Source organism: Harpia harpyja, chromosome 13 (genome assembly GCF_026419915.1).
Source record: "Harpia harpyja isolate bHarHar1 chromosome 13, bHarHar1 primary haplotype, whole genome shotgun sequence".
Classification (NCBI taxonomy): Eukaryota; Metazoa; Chordata; class Aves; order Accipitriformes; family Accipitridae; genus Harpia; species Harpia harpyja.
In genome coordinates, this window is record NC_068952.1 from 44,875,340 (window position 1) to 44,895,162 (window position 19,823).

The 19,823-nt window shown below is 66.3% G+C and overlaps 4 protein-coding genes across 7 annotated transcripts; 2 read left to right on the forward strand and 2 right to left on the reverse strand.

The window, feature by feature from the left end:
* The first annotated feature begins 219 nt into the window (after positions 1-219).
* On the forward strand, positions 220-6,978 carry AEBP1 (AE binding protein 1). Of its 3 annotated transcripts, XM_052805524.1 has the most exons (21): positions 220-520; positions 749-1,195; positions 1,442-1,513; positions 1,618-1,689; positions 1,820-1,906; positions 2,439-2,537; positions 2,717-2,806; positions 2,941-3,018; positions 3,097-3,171; positions 3,265-3,374; positions 3,457-3,596; positions 3,698-3,782; positions 3,875-4,019; positions 4,130-4,218; positions 4,331-4,454; positions 4,551-4,747; positions 4,833-5,012; positions 5,091-5,433; positions 5,540-5,679; positions 5,765-5,864; positions 5,953-6,978. In XM_052805524.1, exons 1-21 carry the CDS (start codon positions 259-261, stop codon positions 6,501-6,503), a joined length of 3,486 nt encoding a protein of 1,161 aa, XP_052661484.1. In that variant the 5' UTR covers positions 220-258; the 3' UTR covers positions 6,504-6,978. The 3 variants fall into 3 exon arrangements, with proteins under 3 accessions (XP_052661484.1, XP_052661486.1, XP_052661485.1); XM_052805526.1 differs by lacking the exon at positions 2,717-2,806; XM_052805525.1 differs by lacking the exon at positions 1,442-1,513.
* POLD2 (DNA polymerase delta 2, accessory subunit) lies at positions 6,968-12,870 on the reverse strand. The gene is given in 11 exon segments (XM_052805545.1): positions 6,968-7,276; positions 7,384-7,485; positions 7,583-7,710; positions 7,830-7,987; positions 8,379-8,459; positions 8,597-8,795; positions 9,049-9,163; positions 9,241-9,364; positions 10,262-10,383; positions 12,635-12,809; positions 12,811-12,870. Coding segments are annotated over 11 exon segments (1,407 nt in total). The 5' UTR covers positions 12,856-12,870; the 3' UTR covers positions 6,968-7,118.
* Positions 12,871-14,188: 1,318 nt separating this feature from the next.
* Positions 14,189-16,014, forward strand: LOC128149951 (antimicrobial peptide NK-lysin-like). Of its 2 annotated transcripts, XM_052805577.1 has the most exons (5): positions 14,189-14,621; positions 14,914-15,038; positions 15,167-15,292; positions 15,392-15,564; positions 15,871-16,014. In XM_052805577.1, the coding sequence occupies exons 1-4, from the start codon at positions 14,582-14,584 to the stop codon at positions 15,557-15,559; spliced, it is 459 nt and encodes a 152-aa protein (XP_052661537.1). In that variant the 5' UTR covers positions 14,189-14,581; the 3' UTR covers positions 15,560-15,564; positions 15,871-16,014. The 2 variants fall into 2 exon arrangements, with proteins under 2 accessions (XP_052661537.1, XP_052661536.1); XM_052805576.1 differs by having other exon boundaries at positions 14,195-14,621; positions 15,392-16,014.
* Positions 16,015-16,200: 186 nt separating this feature from the next.
* Positions 16,201-19,694, reverse strand: MYL7 (myosin light chain 7). The gene is made up of 7 exons (XM_052805463.1): positions 19,450-19,694; positions 17,918-18,062; positions 17,766-17,841; positions 17,120-17,224; positions 16,946-17,024; positions 16,791-16,839; positions 16,201-16,358 (listed from the first exon to the last, which is right to left on the reverse strand). Exons 1-7 carry the CDS (start codon positions 19,692-19,694, stop codon positions 16,257-16,259), a joined length of 801 nt encoding a protein of 266 aa, XP_052661423.1. The 3' UTR covers positions 16,201-16,256.
* Between the last annotated feature and the right edge of the window lie 129 nt (positions 19,695-19,823).

Below are 19,823 nucleotides of genomic sequence, written 5' to 3' on the forward strand. Positions count from 1 at the left end.
TGCCAGTCCCGGACCTGGTGCAGTGCCGGTGCCATCCCGGTTCCGTGCGGTGCCGGTGCTAGTCCCCGCGCAGTGCCGGTGCCGGTACGGTGCCGGCGCCGTTCCCGCGCGGTGCCGGTGCCGAGCGGGTCCCGCAGGGCCGCTGCCGGTCGGTGCCGCCCCCGGCTCCTGCGCCCGCCCCCGGCCCGCCCGCCCGGGCTGGCCGGGGCCGGGGCCGGGGCCGGGGCCGGGGCCGGGGCCGGTGCGGCGGACGCGGCGATGGGGCTGGCGGGGCCGCCCCGCTCCTGCCTCCTGCTGGCGGCCGCGCTGCTGCCGCTGCTGCCGCCCGGGGCCGCCCCGGGCCCCGCCGCGCCGCCCGCGCTCACCGACGCCGAGATCGAAGCGTTTCTGCGGGGGTTCCTCGGTCCCGGGGAGCGCGGCGACGGCGACGGCGACGGGGAGGGCACCGACCTGCGCTTCGGCACCGACCTGGGCACCGGCACCGGCACCGACCTGGGCACCGGCACCGGCACCGGCACCGGTGAGGGAACGGCACCGGCACCGGCGGTCGGGGCTGCCTCGGCACCGGGCACCGCCGGTGTCCCGCGGGGGACGGGGGGAGCGGCGGGGCTGGGGCGGGGGTTGGGGGGGGGGGGAAGCAGCGGGACGTGGGGCAGGGCTGGGGGGCGGCAGCGGGAGGTGGGGACCCCCCCAGGCCGGCCCTGGCCGCCCCTCACCCTGCCGCGGGGGCGGCTGCCCACCCCCCCAGGCTCCCCGGGGTGGCTGACGGAGCCTGAGAAACCCAAGAAGGGGAAGAAGGAAAAACCTCCCAAACCCACCAAGAAGCCCAAGGAGAGACCCCGGGGCTCCAAGAAGGACAAGGACCGGGACCAGGACCGGGACCGGGACCGGGACCGGGACAGGGACAGGGGCAAGAACAAGGACAGGGGCAAGGACAAGGACAAGCCCCCCAAGAAGCCCAAGGAGAAGCCCCCCAAAGGCTCCGAAAAACCCCCAAAAGGCTCCAAAAAGTCCAAAGAGAAGCCACCCAAGGCCACCAAAAAACCCTCTGGCAAGAAGCCAGAGCCACCAACCACCCCCCCGGAGCCCCCCACCACCCCGCAGCCTCCACGGGGCAAGGATGACACAGGGACACCCTGGTTCCCGGAGCAGCCTTCACCCTACGAGGAGGAAGAGGAGGATGGAGGTGGCCGAGGTGAGTCTTGGGGGGCCCAATCTCACCACCAGCCGGGTTTGGGGGGGGGGGGGGGACAACTTGGCACACCATGGTGTCACCCTGTGTCCAGCTCAGCTCCCCAGTGGCACCGTGTGGGGGGTCCCTGCTGGGGTCACCCCCTCTCCACCCCCACCAGCCTTCCTCCCCAGTGGGATTTTCTTTTGGCTGGGGCTGCCGGGGGCCACGGGGCTCCGCCAGCCCCTCGCTCTGTGTCCCTGTCCCCAGGGGAGTTGGAGGAGCCACCAAGGGAGCCCTGGGAGCTGGGCCGGGAGGACTATCGCCCCGAGCCCGAGCCTGGTGAGTGCCCTGTCCCCGGGGCCACCTCCCTGTGCCCCAATGCCACCTCCCTGCACCCCGGGGCCACCCCCTGCACCCCTTCCCCATGTGCCCCCTCCCCGCAGAGGTGCCCGAGGAGCCGGAGCCACCGACGCTGGACTACAACGAGCAGCTGGAGCGGGAGGACTATGAGGACTGTACGGTGCCAGGGGGCAGGCGAGGGGGACCACTGGGGTCCCCCAGCCTGGAGGGAGGGAGGGGCTGTCCCCCCCCACCCCTCTGCCTCGCACCCCCAAAGTCAGTGCCACCCCCTCGTTCTGTCCCTAGTCGAGTACATCCGGCGGCAGCAGAAACCCCGCAAGCCCCCGAGGAGGAAGAAACCCGAGAGAGTCTGGCCCCAGCCCAAGGAGCCACGTAAGTGGGGTGACAGTGGGACAACGGGGGGCTGGCAGCACTCGGGGTGGGGGGGACAGTCCCCAGCCTTGGGGACCCAGGGGGAGCATCATTTTGGGGCAGCCTGGAGCAGGGGCGGGCATGGAGACTGCATGAGGGCTGCAGGGGACCCTATAGGGGTGTGGGGACCCCAGAAGGGCATAGGGATCTCCTGGGGGCATGGGGATCCTGTGGGGATACAGAGGGATCCTGTGGGGACATGGGGACCCCATAGGGACACAGGGGTCCCACAGAAGCACGGGGGACCCCATAGGGACATGGGGGTACCATAGGGGCATGCTGACCCCATGGGGCCATAGGGGACCCTGCAGAGACATGGGGTTCCCGTAGGGGCATGGGTGACCCCCAGGGGCACAGTAGAGGTGTGGGGATCCCATGGGGGCATGGGAAATCCCATAGGGACACAGGGATCCCACAGGACCATGGGGTACCCCATAGGGACATGGGGGTACCCCGAGTCCATCCCCAGCACGGCCCCTTTCACCCTCCCCAGTGAAGCCGGAGGAGCCACCCCCACAGCCACCCCCACTGCCCATCCCGGTGACCGAAGGGGACTATGAGGAGGGCTTCGAGCGACCCGACTACGATGACTGTGAGTGACAAGCCAGGGTGGGGGGCAAGGCACCCCAGACCCCCCCTCCCTGGGGAGCCCTGCCTGGCCCCACGGGTAGCCATCTCCCCCCGCCGGACCCAGCTGGGCTCCGACTGGTGGCACCCACCCCCGGCCCTAAAGGGGTGTCCCAGCTCCCCTTCCCGCTTTGCACCCCACAGTGGCATACGGGCTGCCCCCCCCGCCAAAGCCCAGGAAACACCCAGACAAAGGGGATGAGATGGAGACGGACGAGGAGAAACTCAAACCCTGTGAGAGATGGGCAGGGGCTGGGTGCTGGGACGGGTGGCATGTCCCTGGGGCGTGTGGTTGCCATGTCCCCATGGTGGTTGGCATGTCCCCGGGGGCAGGTGGTACGTCCCCAACAGCCACTCTCCCACCCCAGGGAAGCCCAAGAAAGGCAGCAGCAGCAAGGAGGAGGAGGAGGACCCTTGGGCAGAGGACAAGGGCCGGGACCGCAAAGGTGGGTGCCAGCCCCCCCCCCGCCTTGCACCCGACCCCCTGGGCTTTGCCCCCCCCCCCCACTGTGTCCCTTTTCCAGGAAAACCCAAAAAAACAGGGGGGAAGAAGTGGGAGCCGGATGAGGACGAATGGACCCCTCCAGAGGAGAAGACAAGTGAGTGTCCCTCTTCCCGGGGGGGGGGGGAGCGGGCACCCCACTGGGTAGGGGGATGCCCATCACCTTTCCTGCCCCCCCCGCTGTCCCCAGGATGCCCCCCCATCGGTCTGGAGTCCCACCGCATCGAGGACGACCAGATCCTGGCCTCCTCCATGCTGCGCCACGGGCTGGGCGCCCAGCGTGGTCGCCTCAATATGCAGGTGAGGGTCGCCCACCCTCCACCCACCCCCTGCACTGGCGGACCCCCCCCCAGCCACATCCCCCTCGCTGTCCCCACCCCAGGCAGGCACCAACGAGGATGATTTCTTTGACGGGGCTTGGTGTGCCGAGGACGACAGCCGGGCACACTGGATCGAGGTGGACACCCGCCGCACCACCAAGTTCACCGGCGTCATCACCCAGGGCCGTGACTCCCAGATCCAGTACGGGGCCAGGGATGAGCGGGAGGGGATGGATCCAGGAAGATGGGGTGGGAGAGCGGCTTGGGGACGCCCCCTTCCAACCTGTCCCCTTCCTCCTGCAGCGAGGACTTTGTCACCAGCTTCTATGTAGGCTTCAGCAACGACAGCCAGAACTGGGTGATGTACACCAACGGCTACGAGGAGATGGTATGGGACACCAAAATGGGCTGGTTGGGGGGGGGGTGGGGACAATAGGGACCCTCTCCCACCCCTCAGCTACATCTCACCTCCCTTGGCAGATGTTTTATGGCAACGTGGACAAGGACACGCCGGTGCTGACCGAGTTCCCCGAGCCCATGGTGGCCCGTTACATCCGCATCTACCCCCAGACGTGGAACGGCAGCCTCTGCCTGCGCCTCGAGGTCCTGGGCTGCCCTCTCTCCAGTAAGAGCCCCCCCCTCAAAGCAGCAGCTGGGGAGGGTTATAGGGGGGGTTATGGGGGGGGGCTTATGGCTCCCTGGCCCCCCACCACTGTGTTTTCATCCCCTCTGCAGCTGTCAGCAGCTACTACGCCCAACAGAACGAGGTGACCTCCACCGACAACCTGGACTTCCGCCACCATACCTACAAGGACATGAGGCAGGTGAGTACCTCCGCGGTAGCAGGCACCTCCGTGGTAGTGGGATCCTCCGAGGGGGGGTGGGATCGGTCCCCTGAGCGCTGCCCCCCATCGCCCACCCCCCTTGTGCCCACAGCTGATGAAGGTGGTGAACGAGGAGTGTCCCACCATCACCCGCATCTACAACATCGGCAAGAGCTCGCGGGGCCTGAAGATCTACGCCATGGAGATCTCCGACAACCCGGGCGAGCACGAGACGGGTGAGGAATGGAAGGTGGGGGGGGACCTGGCCGCAAGCCCCTGGTGCAGGCAGGGGTATGGGTAGTGTGCTGACCCTGCCCGCACCCTGCCCACAGGCGAGCCCGAGTTCAGGTACACAGCGGGGCTGCACGGGAATGAGGTGCTGGGCCGGGAGCTGCTGCTCCTGCTGATGCAGTTCCTGTGCAAGGAGTACCAGGACGGCAACCCCCGGGTGCGGAGCCTGGTGACCGAAACCCGCATCCACCTCGTGCCCTCCCTCAACCCCGATGGCTATGAGCTGGCCCGAGAGGCGGTAAGGGGACGGCAAGGCAGGGGATGGGACGGCGGGGCGGTGGGATGCAGCTCCCGGGCTCACCGCTGCCCCGGGCTGCCCACAGGGCTCTGAGCTGGGCAACTGGGCGCTGGGCCACTGGACGGAGGAGGGCTACGACCTCTTTGAGAACTTCCCTGACTTGGCTTCAGCACTGTGGGCGGCTGAGGAGAGGAAGCTGGTGCCCCACAAGTTCCCCAACCACCATATCCCCATCCCAGAGCACTACCTGACTGAGGATGCCACGGTGAGCCATGGCACGGGGCACGGCGGCGGGGCAGTGATGGGGAGGTGATGTCTCATGCCATCGTGCCCGCCTCGGCAGGTGGCAGTGGAGACGCGGGCCATCATGGCGTGGATGGACAAGAACCCCTTCGTGCTGGGAGCCAACCTGCAGGGTGGGGAGAAGCTGGTGTCCTACCCCTTCGACACGGCCCGGCCCGTCAGTGAGACACCGGCGGCTGCCGCTCGCCCGCCAGATGACTATGAGGACGATGACCCTGAGCTGCAGGAGACGCCCGACCACGCCATCTTCCGCTGGCTCGCCATCTCCTACGCCTCAGCCCACCTCACCATGACTGAGACCTTCCGCGGGGGCTGCCACACACAGGACATGACCAACGCCATGGGCATCGTGCAAGGGGCCAAGTGGCACCCCCGGACTGGCAGTAAGTGGGTGCCACGCCATATGGTGTCGGCTTACTCACCCCATGCTCCCTCCACGTGAAAGTGTGGGCGAGCAGCTGGGTGAGCACTTGGCTGTTTGTCTTGCAGGCCTGAATGACTTCAGCTACCTGCACACCAACTGCCTGGAGCTCTCCATCTACCTGGGCTGCGACAAGTTCCCCCATGAGAGCGAGCTGCAGCAGGAGTGGGAAAACAACAAAGAGTCGCTGCTTACCTTCATGGAGCAGGTAGGTGCTGAGATGTGCCGGGCAGGGAGCCAGCAGCTGCCCTGCCTGCCCCACACAGCTTCTCTCATTCCCTTTCCCTGCATAGGTCCATCGGGGCATCAAGGGCTTGGTGACGGACCAGCAGGGAGAACCCATCGCCAACGCCACCATCGTCGTGGGGGGCATCAACCACAACATCAAGACAGGTAGGGCACGGGGTTGGGTGCCAGGCAGGGTGCCGGCAGCGCCGCGCTACCTCATTCACACCCCACTGCCTCCCCTCACTGTCTGCAGCCAGCGGCGGGGACTATTGGCGCATCCTGAACCCGGGCGAGTACCGTGTCTTGGCTCGGGCTGAGGGCTACAACCCCAGCGTCAAGACCTGCAGCGTCTTCTATGACATTGGGGCCACCCAGTGCAACTTCGTCCTGTCGCGCTCCAACTGGAAACGCATCCGGGAGATCATGGCCATGAACGGGAACCGACCCATCCGCCGCATTGTGCCCGGCCGCCCCATGACGCCCCGCGAACGCATGCGCCTGCGTATGCGCCTCCGGCACCGCATGCGGCTCCGGCAGCAGATGAGGCTGCGACGTCTCAATGCCACCACAACCGCCAGCAGCCCCACGGCCCCGCCGCCCACCACAGCCCTGCCCTTCCCCTTCAGCAGCACTGCTTATGCGCCCTGGAGCCAAGAGCCACCCACAGCTGGCACCTGGGAGATGGAGACCGAAACAGAGGTGGTCACCGAGCTGGTGACGGAGACAGAGGCCTGGGAGCTGGGCACGGGGACGGCCCAGCCCTTCACTACGGCCGAGACCTACACCGTGAACTTTGGTGACTAGGAGATGCTTGTCCCCTCGCTCCTGCCTCAAGCCAAGGCCGGACGCTCACGGCCGGTTTGGTTCCGCCTGCCACAGGCTCCGGCATCCGCTTCTAAAGTCTTCCTCGAGCTCCAGGCAGCCCGCTCCGGGTGGGCTCCAGCTCCTCACCCGCGCTGCTTCCTAGGACTGCAGGGCACGCCATGCTGATGCTCGCCCCAAAGGCTGGGCGGCTGCAGAGCCTCCCCCTTGCCGGGCTCCAGAGCCAGGCGGGAAAGGACGTGCTGCCCCATCCCTCGGGGCTGGGCAGTGCCAGCCCTTGCCTGGCAAGGGAGGGGGTGAAGCAGGACCCAGCCCTCGCCCCATCCCCATCTCCTGGCACAGCGGGGTTGGCAGGGGTGGTCCCGCTCTCCAGGGCAGGGCCCACACGGAGGTAGGCGCAGCCCCTGTCCCCTCCACACAGTTTTTTATTACACAAATAAATCAAGTTATATTGGTACGAGCGTCTCTTCTCTCCCACGCCCCGGCAGTTCCACACCAGCCCTCCCGGGAGGACAAATGGGAATGACACAAAGGCGATGGGTGCCAGGACCCTCTGAGGGGCCAGGGGTTTATCAAGTCCGTGCCCTGCCTGCTCAGTCAGTGCCCAACCTCCATGTCCCCGTCATCATCCTCGGTCCCGAAGCCGGAGAAGCTGATGGGCTGGCAGCTGAGGTCGCGCAGGTTGACGAGGCAGGCGGTCTGCGTGGTGCTGAAGGCGGGCACCGCCACCAGCAGGACCTGCTGTCCGTCCTCCCCTGCAAAGACAGGCGGGCGTAAGGCGGACGAGCCCCCAGTCGGCACCCTGGCGCGAGGTCCCAGCCCCGAGCGAGGATCAGGGGGTGCTGCAGGCTGCACGACTCACCTTTGAGCAGCTTGGACTGGAAGCGGGGAGCGTTGCCACAGAAGTAGACATGAGGGCAGTCGGTGAGGATGAAAGGGTCCGATTTGTAAAAGGGGTAGCAGCCTGGGAGGGATGGAAATTAGGAGAGGAACCTGCACCTGTGTCCCTTCAGAGGGGAAACACCCCCCCAGCCTCAGCAGCCACCCAGCCCTCGCCTTACCCAGGGTGTCCGGGGCTGTGGGGCTGATGTGTCCTGCCAGCAGCGTCCACTCCAGGATCTCCAGGTAATCGTCCATGCTGCTGTATTTGAAGATATCACTGACGTTCTGCCCTGACGTCCCCAAAAACCTACAACATTTTGGGGGAAGGAAGGAGAGATTCAGATGGCTGTACTTGCCGTGACATGCCCCGCGATCCCATGCTGCCAGCAGTTGTCACAGAGCTGGTGGCCCACCAGGCTTTTTTACCTTATGCCGTCCACATCGGCCTGGTAGGGGTTGGTGACCAGCTGGAGCGTGGAGTAGGCGCTGGCGAGGGGCAGCATGCAGTGATGCAGCGGCTGCTGGGGCAGCGTATAGTTGGTGGGGTCAAACTCACCGGGCATCACGTCCACGGGCACAGAGGTCTGTGGGCAGAGCAGGGATTACCGGGGACAGCCAAACCACCTTCCTTCAAAGGGGCTCAGAGCAAAGCTGGCCTGCTGCTGGCTCTGCCTTGCTCCCCCATTTGGCTCCTGCCACTTTCCTGCAGGAAGCCCTGCTTGGCTTCACTGCAGACACCAGATGCCAGGAGAGGGATCTGAAGCTGGGCTATGCACTGCCTCCCCTTCTTACTGCGTTCCCGTACAGCACCATATGCGGTGCTCAAAAGGAAGCTGGGGGCCGGGGAAGGGGTGTTTGCCACCCTGCACCCCGGGGCTGCTGGCAGAGCATTGCTTCCCTGCCTCAGGAGCCAGGCTCCCTCCCCCAGAAGGTACCCAATCCCCCGTCCAACCCTATCCCGCTCCAAGTACTCACGCAAAGCTGCAGCAGGATCTCATCCAGCATCTTCACAGCCTCCACACTTGCAGCCTGGGTCTTCTTGGTCAAGTACTTGGCCTGGGTCAGCAGGGAGACAGTGAGGGAACAACCCCACGTACTCTCCGATTCCTCCCTCCCCACCTCCATGGGACTCCCCGTGCCAATCCGGGCCCCAGAAAGCACGGTCAATGCTGAAGACCCCTTCCCGGCCGTACCTTGTTGATAGTGTCCCGGCTCTGCGTGTTCTGGCTCAGCAGGTTCCCCGCCAGGATGACGCGGGAGATCTGTGCAGCGCAGCTCTGCTCGCCCTCAGCGCCCAGCTGCCCCGTCACCACGTCCACCAGCAGCTGCGTGCTCAGCAGGGACTCGCCGCTCCCGCTGCCCAGCCCCAGGCCCGACACCAGCAGGACAAACCTAGGCAGAGTGGGTCGGGCAGCATGCCGTGCTCCCTGCCTGTAGCAATCCCTGCCTGCACGGCGACACCAGGGCTGCCCACACCAAGGGGCTTCAGACAGCCAGGTGTGGGGGGGGGATGAGCCCCTGTCCATGATCTCGCTTGGCATGAGGCGCCTACTCCAATGGGCCCATGGGGCAAACGGTCCCCAGGGCTTGGGGATCTGGCAGGGGACACGGTGCCAGCCCCGCTCCTGTTGCTGCAGAGACTCACCGGTCTGAGCTGGGGCCATTCCAGGGCAGCGGCCGGGGCAGGTCGGCAAAGCAGTGATCCTCCACCAGGAACTTGCCGTCATCCTGCTCGGAGCCGTACACGGCAAAGATGGTCCCTATGGCAGAGAGCAGGCGGTCAGCCCCTGGCCAGGGCCCGTGAGGTGGCTCCCACTGAGGAGCCATCATTCCCTACCTGTCACCAGCCTCTGCACCTCGACGGCTCCTTCCAGCTTGATCCGCTGCAGCTCATCCTCCAGGATCAGCTCGTCGGAGGGGTGGATGTACTTGGGCAGGGGTGGCTGAGGCACCAGGTTGTGCTGGGGGGGGACAGGGCAGGCTGTGACGGCCTCAGCAAGGCCAAGCTGCCCCAAAGGGCCTTTCCCCCTCCCGCCAAACCCCGCTCGTGGAAACCAGAACGCGGGCGCGTGACTCACAAGAGCCGCCGGCATGGCCCCCCACCGCCGGCCCAGCCAACGCCTCCGCTGCCGCTTTGAAGGCAGCACTTTGGAGCCCCGGCAGCTCTCGGCGCTGCTCGCCAGCTGCACGCCACCCAGACGAGCTGGTTTCACTTAACGCTTCCCCACAGCGCCCCAGCGAAGCAAACACGAGCGCGGCGCCTCAGCCAAGGAGGAAGCGGCTCAGCCAGGCAGCAGGAGACGGCACTCTGGCTCGCCTTGGGAAACGTGTTTGCAATCACCGCCCGGGCAAGCGCTCCGCTCCCTTTGAACCCTGCCCGGCAGGCACAGTGCTAACCTCATGCCGTGACAAGCAGGCTCCAAACTTCCCAACGTGCTCCCTGAGAGCCGGCTGGGAGCAGATGGGCCCCCGGCACCGCATGGGGATGGCGGAGCTTCCCTGGACGCCCCCCTCATCCTCCTCCCCTGCAGCAGGAACAGGGGGTTTGCTCTGCCAACCCCACTGGATCCAAACCCTCCAAAGGCAGGAATTAGCAACACTAAGCAGGCACATACATCATACACGCTGGCACAAAGGGGTGGTACCAAGAGTGGCGGCGTCTAAGGATGGGGTAGGCACAGAGAAGATTATACATCGTCTCCCCGGGTCAAAGCCCTGGCAGCTCCCACTTGCTCAGCCACAGCGAGCACGAGGGAAGCAATGGGAAGCCAGCTGAGGTCCCAATGTGTGTTGGCATGTCCCCAGAGCTGTGTGGAGGAGGTGGGGGGGCCCACAGGAGGGAACGTTCCCGCTGTTACCTCCTCGCTGATCTCCTGCAGGATGGAGGGCTGCAGCTGCATCGCCTTGAAGAGCGTCCCCACCACGCAGCACTTCTCTCCCGCCCGCAGCTCGCAGAGCTTCCTCAGTGCCACGCCGTTCCCTGCGGAGAGAAATGGGACTCAGGCGGCCTCGGGGATGGCTGCGAGGGCAGGCAAGGCTCAAGGCTGGCCAGGACCAGCTGAAAGGGCCTGAACGTCGAGGCCAGCAAGAGGCGGTGGGGGAACGTTGCGAAGCCTCTCACTTTTCCTCGAGGCACAGAGCCGAATCCACATGTGTAGGCCAGACAGGGCCAAGGGAGCATACCAGAAAGCCAGCACTGCCTGCAGGCATTTCCTCTGCGTTAAGGCGGGGAAAAGCTGGGTCATGCCGGGGTCTGGGGGGCCCACAGCTCCCAGCCACCACCCAGGACAGCGTGCAGAGCTCCCGCTGGGCTCACAGGTCCAGCTCTGCCTGGGAAGGGAGGGCGCACAGGTCCAGGATTGTCCCGCCTGGGCACAGCGCTGGTGCTCTTGCGCTTGGGCATGAGGGGCTGGTGTTCCTGCTCCCCATCCAGGAGATGACCCAAACATCCCACTCAGATTTGAAAGGCAGGAGAGATCACTCACCACCCCCAAGTCTGACCTCTGCTTCTGCCAGGGCCAGATCCTCCACCCGGGATCCCTGCTGGAAGCCAGAATCCCCATTGCAACCAGGCGTTTGGGAAGATCCTGGCATGAAGACAGGCTGCTGGGGAGCAGCAGGGTTTCCTCTGCCTGAAAGGCACAGACAGGTCCCAGGGCGATACGGGCTGGGGGAACCAACACGTGCCTCAGGAGGTGCAAAGAGCATTGCAGCCCCAGCATTTCATCACCTTTGTGGCTGGGGAGCATTTTCAGACAGCAAAAAATGCATCTCCCTCACCACAAGCTGAGCCCAAGACTTCTCACCTCACCCACGACAACCCAGAGATGCTTCAGCCCCATCCTTTACATAGGACTTTTATTCCTCCCTGTTTAAATCAACCCATGAAGCCCATCCATCCTGATCCTCAAGCCCTGGAGGGAGGAGGACTGGCTGCCGGGCTGGGCTGGCGCTGCGAGAGCTGCTGGGCTCCTCTCCCAGAACACCACTGCCAAAGCCCGCTGCCATGCCGGCTCCTCTGTCAGGTCATCCTTTCTGGCTGCCGGCGGGTGGGTGACGGTTTTCCCTCTCCAAACTCTCCCTTTGCTAATCACGCGCCTGCTGAACGTGACTCCTGTCCAGTGGAAAGCACCCCGCTGCGATCACAGGCACCCCAGGCTCAGCGGAGCTGGAAACATGGGTTCATCAGTCCCAGGAATGCAAACACTCGGAGTCAGAAAAAACAATCCAGTTTTAGTTTCTTATTCTTGGCTCTAACCCCCCAAATGTGTGTGTTTAGGGGGAGGGGGGCTGCGCTTTCCAGATTTTGCCTGCAGGCACTTCTCGCTGTGAGACAAACCCCAGAAATCTCGTCCCATCACACGACTCCAGGAAGTGGAGCTTTACAAAACCACTGGTTCCTGTCACCCTTGGCAAAATCCAGGGTTACAGCGCAGGGCGGCCGGCCAAGGAACGACATCCGCTGTGGAACCAGCACAGCCCGGCGCGGGCTTTGCTTCCCCTCGGCTCTGCGCAGCCCACGGGGACGGAGAGAGAAAGAAAAACAAGCGGCCAGCCCGAAAACCTCCATAGAAGGGCAAAGCCGAAAGCCTGGCTGGCCTGAGAGGGTGAAATTCGATAACAGGCTTTTACCACGCTCGGGGAGCCATGTGCCACGCCGAGGCCTGCCAGAAAGCTCAGCCACCGCGCTCTGGCAGCGGCGAGGCAGTTGCTTCATCCAGCGCTGCTGTTACGCCTTCGGATGGAAACTCTCTAGCGCAAGGATCCCACCCGCTAACCACTAACGCGGCCCCACCAGGCGAGGAAGTGGCCCCCCCTCCGGTGCAAGCGGCGCCTCTCCCGCCCCCCACACCCCGCTTCCTGGCCAGGGCGCCCGCCAGCCCCTCACCCTGACAGACCTCATGCTTTAGCTCATGCTCCTGACAGCGAGTGGAAGCTTTGACCTGGCCTGGCGAGCAAGAAAAAAATTTTGCCCACACAGCTGATGTTTAAAGGTGATTTTAGAAACGTTGAAGGGATGCTCCCAGCTGGGTCAGATACTGTGTGGCAGAGAAAACATCCCCCAAAAAACACCCATGGCTTATTCAACATCTTAACGTGTGCGTAAGTTTAGGAACCAATGGCCAGCACGCGCCAAAAAATCACCAAAGAGCTTCCAGCAGGCGCTGCATCAGCCGCACAGCTTTGCCTTCCTTCTCCGAAGAGGGGGCTTATTCCCCAAACCGACTCACCCCACTTCTGTCGCGCCCGCTCCTCCAGGATGGGCCGCATCTCGATGAGGCGGGCGGCATAGATGTGAGCGTACTGGCGGCTGAAGCTGCGCTCGCCCAGCCGGAAGGGCTGGGAGCAGTCGGCGTACGCCGAAACCGGCACCCTGGTGAAGGTGGAGGCCTCGGTGGAGGGGGGGGGCCAGCAAACCCTGTGCCGTGGGGGTCGCCTGCTCTGAAAACATGGTGGGCGCAGGGCTGGAGCAGCGGACACGGGAGTATTTTAATGGCGGGGCTGGAAAGCAAACGGGCAAATTAAGGATCCCGGCAAATTAAGGCCGGCATATGGCACAGCCCCAAGCGTGGCATACCCTTGGCCGTCACCGTCACCCCAAGATGCCGTGAAGCCCTCCCTGGAGGTGGCCCCCACCCCCAAACTGACCCCCTCGCCCCCCAAAACACAAACCAGGTCTAGGTCTAATCCCCCCAAACACTGCACCCCCCAGCATCCCCCTCCTTTCTCTCCCCTCCAACACCAGGGGACCCCCAAACTCATCCTGGTGCCAGGAAAACCCCAGGACTGCCCCCCCCATCACACCCTACCAGCAGGACACCCTAGCCCCCCCCAAAATACACCCTGGACACCGGACCACCCCGGGACCCCCCCCAACACCCCCTGGCACCAAGACCCCTGTGCAGCCCCCCTGGACACTCCTTGACACCAGCCCCCCCCGGACACCCCCTAAACACCCCCCCTCGCACAAAGCTCTCCTCCCGAGCACCGGGAACTCCCCAAGACACCTTCTAGCACCGCGACCCCCCCGAGAACACCACACCCCCCCCCAAAATCACCCCGGCCCAAGACCCTCCCCAGGCAGTAGGACCCTATAGGGACCCCCCCAGCCCCCCGGGGCACCAGGACCCCCTCCCCCAAACCAGGGTCCCCCCAGGACCCATCACAAAGGCCAAAGGGTCCCCCCGGGAGCCCCCCTGGGCCACGGCCCCTCAGACACACACCCCCCCCCCCGCCAGGGACCCCCAAAAGGCAACAGCCCCCCCGGAACCCGGCAGGAAGATCCCTCAGGGCCCCCCCGCTCCCCCCCCCAGGCCGCAGGTCACGTACGGGGTCAGAGGTCAGAGGTCGGGAGGGGGGGGGCCGCCAGCCCGGCACCACAGACCCGCCATGGGGGGGGGGGCGCGGGGAGGGGGGGGTGGGAAAAGGCGCGAACGCCGTAAAGCCCGGAAGTCGCGTGGCCGCGGGGGCGGAAGTGGCGTCAAGGCGGCGGGTTGCCGTAGCAACCGCTGGTGGCGGCGGCGCGAGGCCGTTACCGTGGATACCGGAGGGGGGGGGGCGGGGAGGGGGGACACCGGGCCCGAACCCCGGGACCTCAGGGAGCCCCGGAGGGGATGGGGGGGACACCGCGACGGACCCCCAGGACCCCACGGAGCCCGTGGCGGGGGACAGGGGACACCGGGCCCGAGCCCTGCGGGGGGGGGACGGGGACACCGGGCCCGAGCCCCGGGACCCCACGGGTCCCCACAGGGGACGGGGGGGGGGGGCACCGGGACGGAGCCCGGGAGGGTCCGGCCCCACACCCACGTCCCACCCCACGCTTTGGGGGGGCTCGTGGGTGGCCGAGGGTTGGGGGCCACCGGCAGCACCCCCGCTCCCGCGGCCTGGGGCTCCCGCGGGTGGGTTTTTTGGGGGGGTCCCGGGATTCAGGCGGGGCTCCCCACCTCCTCCCCGGCCCCGTCTCCCCTTCCTGCCGCGGGGGCGGAGGTGTGAGGGAGGAAGGGGTTTGGCGAGCCGGCGTCGCTCCATTTTAAGGGTTTTTTGGGGTTTCGGCGGCGCTGAGTGGCGCAGCCGTCCCTGCAGCCCGCTCATCAGGCTATAAAAGCCGTCGGGGTGGGACACGCGCCGGCTGTTGTCACCCGCCGTCACCCGCTGTCACCCTCTCGAGTGGGCTCGCCATGGCTGCCGCCTTCCTCTTGGTGCTGGTGGCGGTGGGAGGTAACGGGGGTCCCTCTGGCCTCGCGTCCCGGAGGAGGAGGGGGTGGGGGGACGGGCACCCTGGGGTAGAGGGGAGGGGGACGCATGGGGACCCGGGGATGGGGGGGACAGGAGGACAGGGGGACAGGCAGGCAGGATGGCAGGGTCAGGGGCTGGGCAGGGTTGGGGGCTGAGCAGGGTCAAGCACCCGGAGCTGGTGGGGACGGGGTCTGGGCACCCCTGGGGCACACAGGGACCTCGGTGACAGGCACGCACTCCCGCGGCCATGCTCACTGTCCCCGTACCCGCTCAGCGGCGCGGGCCGCAGTCCCCGAGCCCTGCCAGGGTGGCCCCGCGTCCTGGTGCCAGGATGTGGCCACCGCCACCCGGTGCCACAGGGAGCAGGACTGCCGCGACCTCTGGGACAGCCTGGACCTGGTAAGCACCAGCCCTGCTGCCCCACGGCCTTGACACCAGCCGTGGGGCAGCCCCCCGCTTGTTTTGGGGCCATGCTGGGGGGACCCAGCCCAGCCCTGAGGGTCTGCTTTGTGTCCCCCACCCCGCAGTGGCCCGTGGCTGGAGGGGATGTGGCTGAATGGACCGCGACGGTGCCCGGCAAGGGGAAGAAGTGCAGCCTGTGCACCAAAATCCTGGAGCAGATCAAGGCGATGGCGGGCGACGACCCCGACGAGGTGAGGGGGCGGCCTGGGTGGGGGAGCTCGGGGGAGCAGAATGGGGGGCCGTTGCCCCACACGCGGCCCTGCTGATGCCGCCGGGGCCGGTCCTGGCAGGCAGCGGTGGAGGCGGCACTGGGCAAGGCCTGCCGGGCCCTGGGGAAACGCCTGGGCCGCCTTTGCAAGCGGCTGGTGAGGAAGTACCGGGAGCAGATCAGCGAGGCGCTGCAGAACGGCGACGAGGCCCAGGACACCTGCGTCGCCATCGGCTTCTGCAAGGCCTGAGCCCGGTCAGCACCCGCGTCCCGTGTCCGTCCCTCATCTTCTGTCCCTCGACCTCCGTCCCACACCCACACCCCATAACCTGCACCTCGCACCCCACGCCTGTCCTGGGGGTGGGAGGGCACTTGGGGGTCCTGTGTCTCCGGGAGAGAACCTGCCTGCACCTCTGTAGGGTGGGGGTGAGACAGGGGACCCCAAAATGCATCCTGGAGGAGGCGGGGGGAAGGTTGGAGGAGCCACTTTTGCTGGCACCTGAGTTGGGGGGACGGGGGGATGGTGGCCCCCAACTCACCGTTCCTTCCTTGCCTCCGCAGGGCTCAGCCCCCCAGCCGGCCCCGAGTGCCACCCCCCGCACCCTGAACCCCCTCCCAGCCCCACCTGCCACCCCGGCCCCCGGATCCCCCTCCCCGTGCAATAAAGCATCTCGCCCTGGGCCACCGCGTCTCCTGGGGACGGTGGCCCTGCCATCCCTTGTGCTGGGGGTCCCCTGGGAGCCCATCCTTTGGGGGGGGGGTGGGCTGTCCCTTGTGTTGGGGACATGCCAGCTTCAAGGGGACACCGGGAACTGTGCAAGGGTGTGAAGCCCAGGCTGAGCGGAGCCACCTCCCTCCCTGGGGACGCTATGGACAGACGAGATCCCCTCGTTTGGTGGTTTATTTGGCCGGAGCAAGCGGTGGGGGGCAGGGGACCCGCTGTCCCCTCAGTCCTCCTTCTCGTCCCCGTGGGTGATGATGTAGCACAGGGACTTGTAGTCGATGTTCCCCGAGACGTCGATGGGCGTCACTGCGAACATCTGCTCCACCTGCGTGGGGACACACACCCGGGGGGCTGGGATGGGTCCCTGTGGGGTGCCACGCAGGGACAGGGACCTCGGGGGACACACAGGGACCTTGGGGATGGAGTCCAGGATCTTGGGGTCAGGGATCGTGGGGGACACGTGGCAATCTTGGGGACAGGGTCCCTGTGGGGCACGTGGGATTGCAGGGATGGGGCCGGGCACATGGGGAACCTTGGGGACAGGGTCTTTGGGGAGGACAGAGGGATCTGGGGCTGTGGGCTGTGTCCCCCTCCCCACGACTCCCCGTGGGCAGGCAGAGCTGGACGTCCTGGACACCCGCTTCCCCCGAGGGTCCTGTTGCCCCCCTTGTGCAGGGACACATGAGGGGACAGGGTGGGCAGAGGCCAGCGCAGGGGACCAGGACAGTGACGGTGACAGCCAGGGGAGCTGCCTCACCTCCTCCGGGGAGAACTTATCTGCCTGGGTCAGGAGGAGCTGCTTAAACCTGTGGGAAGAGGGAGCGGCTGAGCCTGGGGCCAGCTCCTGTCCCCATCCCAGGGGACGCAGGATCCAGCCAGGTGCCCCGAGGGTCCCTGCCGCCCCCCACTCACTCGTCCTTGTTCACGGTACCGGTGCCGGCGGGGTCGAAGACCTTGAAGGCGTTGAGGATGGACTCCTCGGGGTCGGTGCCTGGGGGCGGGGGGGTGTTAGGTGAGGTTTGGGGCCGACCCCTGGGGGTGTCGGGGGACATTGGGGGACGTTGGGGGACACCTGGGGCCACTCACCATTCAGCTTCTCCCCAAAGAGCGTCAGGAAGACAGTGAAGTTAATGGGCCCCTTCCCCTCCTTCAGCATCTCCTCCAGCTCCTCGTCGCTCACATTCATCTTCCCTGGTGGGGTGGGGAACACGGTGACGAGGCCACGTGGCACCGGGCACGGGGGACAGCCTGGCCCCGGGAGGGGAGAGGCGCCACTGGCGATGCCAGCTGGAGCGCTGGGACATGTCCCTCGGAGGATAAACGGAGCGGTTCCCTCCCCACACACCGGGTGGCCCTGGCTGTCAGTGCTCTGGGCTTCGCACCATCACTGTCCCCTCGCTTGGCACCGTCCCTTCCCCGTGCCTGGCACCACATCTGTCCCCACCCTTGGCGCTGTCACTGCCCCGTGCCTGGGATCACCGTCGCTGTCCCCAACTTGGCATTGTCACCGTCCCACACACGGTACCGCCAACCATCCCACACTTGGCATTGTTGCTGTCCCCAAACCGGCATCGTCACTGTCCCACGCTTGGCACTGCCACTGTCCCCAGTCTGGCATCACCGTTGCCTCCCCACTTGGCCCTGTCACTGTCCCACACTTGGCACCGTCCCCCCTCGCTGGCACCGTCACCATCCCGGTCCCGGTCCCCGTCCCCATGCGGCACCCGCTGACCCAGCTGCCAGTAGGTCTCCTTCAGATCCGCCTTGGTGATGATCCCGTCCCGGTTCTGGTCGATGCAGCTGAAGGCCTGGAGCAGAGCGGGCGAGGGGGGGGATCAGGAGGGGCCGAGCCCCCACCCCCGCTGGCCCCCCCCCGCCCGCTACCTCCTTGAACTCCTGGATCTGCGACTGCTCGAACACGGAGAAGACGTTGGAGGAGCCGCGCTGCGCCCGCCGGGCTGCCGCCCCGCCACGCCTGCCTGCCCTCCTGCTGGCCTGCGGGAGCCAGCCGGGGCGGGGGGGGGGAAGCCTTGGTTCAGCCTCAGCCAATCAGCGCAGGGAATCCCTTTTGTTTGGGCCCGGCCAATCGGAGTGCAGGGAATCCCTTTTGTTTGGTCCCAGCCAATCAGCGCAGGGAATCCCTTTTGTTTGGGCCTGGCCAATCGGAGTGCAGGGAATCCCTTTTGTTTGGTCCCAGCCAATCAGCGCAGGGAATCCCTTTTGTTTGGGCCCGGCCAATCGGAGCGCAGGGAATCCCTTTTTTTTGGCCCCAGCCAATCAGAGTGCAGGGAGCCCCCCCTTTTATTTTCGTCACAGCCAATTGGAGTGCAGGGATTCCCTTTTGTTTGGCTGCAGCCAATCAGAGTGCAGGGAATCCCTTTCATTTGGCTTTGGCCAACCAGAACAGAGAGAATCCTGCTAGCTGAGGGCTGCCACCCATCAGAGCTCAAGGATGTCTTTTTGGTGGCAACCAATCAGAACACAGGGAATCCTGCTGGCTGAGGGCTGTGGCCAATCAGAGCGCAAGGAATCCATTTTCGGCCACGGCCAATGAGCACAGGAAACCCTGCCGCCGCTGGCCGCAGCCAATCAGAACACAGGGAATCCTGCTGGCTGCAGCCAATCAGAGCAGAAGGGATTCCCTTCCCCTCCTCCAATGAGGTGGGGGGATCCCGGGGCTGCCACCTGCGGGTCTGGGGGCTTCAGGGGCGGCACCGCTGGGGTGGCCCCGTCCCTGGGGGTGACCCAGACCCCAGGGCTGCCCCGCGCCCCCCCCAGTGACCCCAGCCCCCCAGGGTGACCGGCCCCCTCCAGCCCCGGGGTGACCCTGCCCTTTGGGGTGGCCGCAGAACCCCCCGGTGACCCCAGACCCCCCCGGTGACCCTGGACGCCCAAGGGTGGCCCCAGGACCCTGGGGGGACCCCAACACCCTGAGCTGTCCCTAGTTCCCGGGGTGCCCCCGTGTCCCAGGGTGGCCCCCGACCCCCTGGGGTGGCCCAGACCCATGTGGTGGCCCCAGACGCCCAAGGGTGTCCCCGGACCCCCAAGATGGCCCATCCCATGGGGTGGCCCCACAGCCCCGGGGCTGAGTCCAACAGGCTGAGTGGGTCCCAGACCCTGGGGTGCCCCCAGACCCCCACAGGGACCCCAACTCCCTGGGGTGCCCCTAGACCCTCAGAGGGACCCTGACACCCTGCCCCAGACCCTCTGGGGGACCCAAAACCCTGGGGTGCCCCAGGAAGACACCAACTCCCTGGGGTACTCCCACAGACCCAGAGGGACCCCAACACCCTGGGGTGGTCCAGACCCCAGAGGACCCCAACACACTGGGATGCCCCCAGTCCCCCCTGCAGCATCCCCACACCCTGGGGTGCCCCCCTCCCCGGTGCCTGGGGGGGTTCCCCGGCCGCACTCACCATCCCCGCCGCAGCCCTGGGCCGGGGGTCCCCGGGTTGCCCCGGCTTTTATTCCCCCCCTTATCGCCCCGAGCTAAATCGGGCAGCGGATGTGGGCGGGTGGCCGAGCCAAACTTGGTGCTGGTACCGGGCGCTGACACCACCGGGCTGTGCCGGACACAAGCCAGGCCAGGTCCCCCGCCTGTCACTAGAGGGGGGGGACACGCTATTTTTGGCTGCTTGGGAAGGTGGCCAAGCCATGGCATCCCGGAGCATGAAACAGCCCTGGGCGAGGGGTCACCCATGTGCCCCCCTGTTTGGCGTGGGCTGGGACCTGCTGGATTTGGGGTCCCGCTGCTGGCAGGAGCGGGATTTAGCCCTCAGCGGGGGTCTGT